General features: G+C 46.2%; 1 protein-coding gene across 2 annotated transcripts in view; it reads right to left on the bottom strand.

The window, feature by feature from the left end:
• Nucleotides 1-3,164: 3,164 nt before the first annotated feature.
• ADAT1 (adenosine deaminase tRNA specific 1) overlaps nucleotides 3,165-5,718 on the bottom strand; it is a 35,444-nt gene continuing 32,890 nt past the window's right edge. For both annotated transcript variants that reach the window (XM_027773497.1, XM_006152622.2), the window contains one exon: nucleotides 3,165-3,954. In XM_027773497.1, coding sequence (XP_027629298.1) covers nucleotides 3,885-3,954 — 70 coding nt within the window. In that variant the 3' untranslated portion in view covers nucleotides 3,165-3,884. The remainder of the gene's footprint in view (nucleotides 3,955-5,718) is intronic.

The following is a 5,718-nucleotide window of genomic DNA, read 5'->3' as shown; positions in this document are numbered from 1 at the left end:
GTGAGATCTAGCGCCCCTAACCACTATGCCACAGGCTTGCCCTTTCTGGGTCCTTTTTTAATAAGGGCACTAATTATGACCTGATCATCTCCCAAAGACTCCAACTCCGAAAACAATCACACTGGGAGTTAGGACTTTTTTTTTTTTGGAGAGGTTTTTGCTATAGGGAGCATGCGCTCGCCAGACAGACAGAAACAGAGAGACAGAAAGCGAGAAATCAACCCCCCAGGGGAGACGGCCACGCCGCAATCCCTTCTCCTCCATTCTCCTCTTGGGATCTTGGGCACGCACGCACACGTGCCTGGCGTGAGTTTTAAGCCACCAGGTCCGGGACACGAACCACGGTCGACTACATGGGAGTCCAGCGACATAGCCATTATGCTAACTGCTGGTCCCTGGGAGTTAGGACTTTAACACAGGCATTCCAGTGGGGACAGAACATTTAGGCCATGAGAGCTCACCTTCCATGAGTGAGGCACGGAGCTGGGCGGTACCATGTGCCTGCTTTAACACAGGTGCTGAGCACTGTCACTGGAGCCGGTTCAGACTTCATTACCACCCTGTCACCCCAGGGCCTCTTCTCCCTCTGCCAGCTTGTGTTTCAGCCTAGCAGCTACTGACATGCTAGGACCCAGGGACACTCACAGTGACAAATGACACAGTGATAAGCCGAGGAACAAACATACTAGCTGAAAAAGCATCCACTGGAGGTCAAAATAGTCTACAAGAGGCAGGCGGCAACAGTTTAAACCGAGCAGGAGGGATACATACAGATATTTGGGCAAAGACAGGGTCCCTCTGCTCACTTCAAGAGTTCTTTCTCTAAATTAACATAACCGAGTTCCAAGCAAACAGGGAGAACTATCACTTGGTGAGTGTGCATCTATTGTCGGGCGAAGCTGGCTTGCCCACAGTATTGCCTTCTAGAAAGGTCCTGAGATGTCACATATAAAGGTCTTGTTGTTGAACTGCAGAAAGATGCTGGGCATGGACTCTGATCCCGCTGTGTGGTCAGGTTGGGTTCCCCACTGCGGGGCCCCTGCACCTCTCCTGTGGAGAACTTAGGTCTCAGAGTTCTTTCATCCTCTTGGCTGCAGTGAGCAGCCATCACTGTTTCCACTGTGAGCGCTTCCTCTTGGGGAGCTGAGCCCAAGTTCAGGAAACGTGTACTTGAGATCAGCGTTTGGCAGCCTGCGTCCCCACCTGGAGTGACTTTCTGCCTCTGCCTGCACTCCCTCCAGAGACATATTCCTGCATTTGGATATTAAAAACCAGGACCAAACAGGCTTAGCTGTAAAAGCTGATTCCTAATCCTGCTGGATGAGGGGCAAAAAATCCACAACCACATTCAGAGTCCAGTGTACTAGGTTGAGATATAGTTATTTCCTTCTCCCTCCCACTTTGTCATCAACATGAGTGGGATCAGAAGTTGGCGTAATGGCTATGTTGCTGGACTCCCCTGTAGTTGACTGCAGTTTGAGTCCCAGACCCGGTGGCTTAAACTCACACCGGGCGCATGTGCGTGCGTGCCCAAGATCCTGAGAGAATGGAGGAGAAGGGACTGCGGCGTGACCATTTCCCCTGGGGGTGGGGGGTGATTTCTCGCTTTCTCTCTCTCTGCCTCTTTCTGTCTTTCAGGAGAGAACATGTGCCCTATGACAAAAACCTCTCCAACAAAAAAGACTGAGGACATATGCATCTCCCATAGATGGGCACAGTTTTCCTGGAGAAAATTTCTTTTTACATTATCTAAGTCTTTCATTTATTTTCAAAGAATTATTTTATTTAACTTCCTTCCTTCCTTCCTTTCTTTCTTCTTTCTTTAAATTTGACCAGAGAGAGAAAAGGCCACCAGGTCTGGGACTTGAACCATGGTCAGCCACGTGGGAGTCCCCCGTCCTTAACCACCACACCACCTGCTGGCCCAAGTCTTTCATTGTGTGTGTGTACATATATATGTACATATGTACACACACACACACACCTTAATAAAAATATTAAAAATCCCTTCTTGGGACCACGGTTCGAATCCTGAACCTGGCAGCTTCAAATTCATGCTGGTGCATGTGAGTGCATGCCCAAAATCCTGAGACGAGAATACAGAAGGGATTGTGGTGTGGCCATCCTCCTTGGGGTATGATTTCTCTCTCTCTCTGTTTCTTTGGCCAGTGCACATGCCCTATAACAAAAATCTCTAAAAAGAAATAAAATAAAAAATAAAAAGCCCCTTCTCCTTCTCTTTCCCATTTCCTTTCTCTTTCCTCCTATTTTTTTTTTTTTTTTTGGAGAGATTTTCACTGTAGGGCGCATGCGCTCGCCAGACAGACAGAGAGAGACATAGAGACAGAAAGCGAGAAATCACCCCCCAGGGGGGATGGCCACGCCGCAATCCCTTCTCCTCCATTCTCCTCTCGGGATCTTGGGCACGCACGCACACGCGCCCGGCATGAGTTTTAAGCCACCGGGTCCAGGACGTGAACCGCGGTCGACTACGTGGGAGTCCAGCGACATAGCCATTACGCTAACTGCTGGTTCCCTCCTCCTATTTTTGAAGAGAGAGGCAGCCAGCCAGCCCCCAACAAGGTCTTAATGCTGTGATCTACCCCCAGTCCCAGCCAGCCTTGGGTCATTGGCATGTGTGTGCCTAGCATGTTTGGGGGAGTCTCTGGATGTGAACCCGGAACCCTCCATGTGGGTCAGTCTCACCGAACACTGTGTTACCACTGCACCACCAACTGGCCTCAGTCTTAGTAAGTTTTGAAAAATGTTTATACCATGGAATCAACACTCTAGGCAAAACAGCGTGTTTCTATCCTTCAGAGAGTTCTCTTGAGACTCCCTGTTCCAGACCCCCTACTTGTACACACGCCTAACAGGCAACCACTACAACTCTGATCGATGTGTGCTGGTCCTCTAGTGTTAGTAAGAATTAAATTCAAATGACTTTGCCTAAAGTCCTCAAGTGTCTTTTTAGAGAATTTTCCTCCTACCTCTGGGCCACGGACAATACTTTTTTTTTTTTTTTTAATTCACTCTACACCATCACGACACACAAATGAATTTTCCATCCAAAATACACTGTGCATTGGTTCAATCAAGCACATCAACATACATGTTCTCAGCAAATAATTTTCCAATTCTTACATCCTGCATACCTTGCCCTTTGTCTTGCCATCCCTGATTCCCCATCCCCCACCCTCTGCTATGTCCCATCTTCCTCCTCCATTGGGCCACGGACAATACTTAAGATTTGTTTTAGATCCATCTGGTTGGCCTTGCAGGAAGTAAGTCTAGCCCCAGTATAGACACATTTAAGCTTACAGGAATTCACATTTATGGGATTGAAGGCCAACTATGATTCTTCAAAATAAAGAATAAAAAGAATTTTTCTTTCTGGAAAATAACGATGCTTTCTCCCGACTATCTGCCTCTGTGGCTTTCTGTATCCAACAGCTGCCTCTGTGTCTATGGAAAGAGCTGCTTGAACCCTTGAACGTGAGCCCACATACATTATCTTTCTCCTGGAAGCCGCCTCCTAGTTCCAGGAATCACTCTGCTCAGCGGGACTCATTTTCACAGCTCCCCTGGCTGGTCCAGATGCCATCGCAGGAGGGCAGGGTGATGGGCAGCAGCAGCTGATGAGATAACTTGTCCTAAGCCATTTAGCCAGGAAGGGAACTGGGTTTTAGCAACTGGAAAACTTTGGTTAAGGGTTGCTTAGAGCATTGTCTTACAGCCAAAAACAGAGAGCCAAGGTCCAGGTAGGCAGCTTTCCACCAGCCACAGACACTACCAAATCAGACAGGCCTGCTTTCTTCCGACCAAAGGCGCTGGCAGCCAGGGCTGGTCATTTTCTCCACAGCTCACTTCCCCAGACAGTGAGCTCATGCTTGGCGCTGATGCACTCCATAAAGTAAGGCACTTAACCCCGTGCTTCGAGGCTGAGATGACGATCTGCAATATACACACACTACTATTTAAATCAAACCAAGTTTAAAATTTTGAAAGAAAATAAAGATTCTGCACACATAATCCTAACATTAGAACTCACTCAGGAACACAGAACAAAGCAGCAGCAATGCTGAATGTGTCAATTTCCCCCAAAAAGCCTGATTCCAGAAGACCATCTTGCAGTAAAGACAAAATTCTATAGAATTCTGAGCAGAGCTGCCTAAAGCCTGCAATGAGATTCCCTCTTCCCTGTGCAACATCAATTCTGAGTGTTTTCTGTTTCAACAGTTTAAAACAGAGAAACTTTCTTTCGTTAACTTTTCTTTCTTTCTTTCTTTTTTTTTTTTGGAGAGGTTTTTGCTATAGGGTGCATGTGCTTGCCAGAAAGACAGAGCGAGACAGAGAGAAAGTGCGAAATTACCCCCCAGGGGGGATGGCCATACCATGATCCCTTCTCCATTCTCCTCTCGGGATCTTGGGCAAATATGCACATGCACCCAGTGTGAGTTTAAGCCACTGGGTCTGGGGCTTGAACTGCAGTTGACTACACGGGAGTCCAGCAACACAGCCATCACGCCAGCTGCAGGTCCCGGGCAATGCAAATTAAGAGGCTCAAGTTTCTTATTGCAACAGGGACCAGATGATCTCTGTTTTGGCAAATAAAGCTTCAGAAAGCGAGAAATCACCCCCCAGGGGGGATGGTCACGCCGCAATCCCTTCTCCTCCATTCTCCTCTTGGGATCTTGGGCACGCACGCACATGTGCCTGTGCGTGAGTTTTAAGCCACCAGGTCCGGGATGTGAACCGCGGTCGACTACGTGGGAGTCCAGTGACATAGCCATTATGCTAACTGCTGGTTCTCTCTTTAAGAGATTTTTTTTCCTACAGGGCCTGTGTGCTCACCAGAGACACAGTGAAAGACAGAGACAAAGTGAGAAACCACTCTCTTCAGGGAGGATAGCCATGCTGCCATTTCCATTCTCCCCTCACACACATCCAGTTTGAGTTTTAAGCTGCTGGGTCAGGAACTCTAACCGTGGTTGACCATGTAGGAATCCAACGCCTTAACCACTACACTACCTGCTGCCCCCAAGGTTTATTTCAGTTTTAAAATTTAGTTTTAAGATAGGCACTATATTAACAGGTTTCAAAATGTTTAACATAACAAAATGAAAAGGGAATTCAGTGAGGTATTCACTTCTGGGTCCCAGACATTGCTTTTCCCTTCTTGTAGGCCTTGTTCTCTGATTGTTTTCTGTGTGTATAAATGCAGAGATGTTTGAACATCTACAAACAAAACAGACAAGCACCTTTTATCCTTCTTTTTCATAGAAACAACATGTAACAATATTCTGTAACAATATTCTGTGCTTTGCTTTCCTTGTACTCATTGTATTTAGAGATATAACTTGAAGACAAGGCAAAATGATATCAGTTAAACTTTGGCTTAACAGTAACACTTCTAAGAATTTATCCAAAAGAGACAGTGGCAAAAACACTACTTACTGTATGTAAGCTATTCATAGACCATTTTGAAGGGAAAGAATGAATTGATATGCCTGCAACTAATAAAAATGGTTACAGTTAGAGAAGTACCTCTCTGAATGAACATTTTTTCCTCCTAAAACTAGTTTTAATTTTGTAATCATACAGATATTTTCATATATATATATTTTTAAGGTTTTTGCCATAGGATGCATGTGTTTGCCAGAGAAAGAGAGAGAGAGGGAGAGTGAGTGAGAGAGAGAGAGAGAGAGAGAGAGAGAG

The sequence above is a fragment of the Tupaia chinensis genome, unplaced genomic scaffold (genome assembly GCF_000334495.1).
Source record: "Tupaia chinensis unplaced genomic scaffold, TupChi_1.0 Scaffold000355_1, whole genome shotgun sequence".
Lineage (NCBI taxonomy): Eukaryota > Metazoa > Chordata > Mammalia > Scandentia > Tupaiidae > Tupaia > Tupaia belangeri.
The sequence above is the reverse complement of the archived record's forward strand: the minus strand, read 5'-3'. Positions and strand labels throughout refer to the sequence as shown.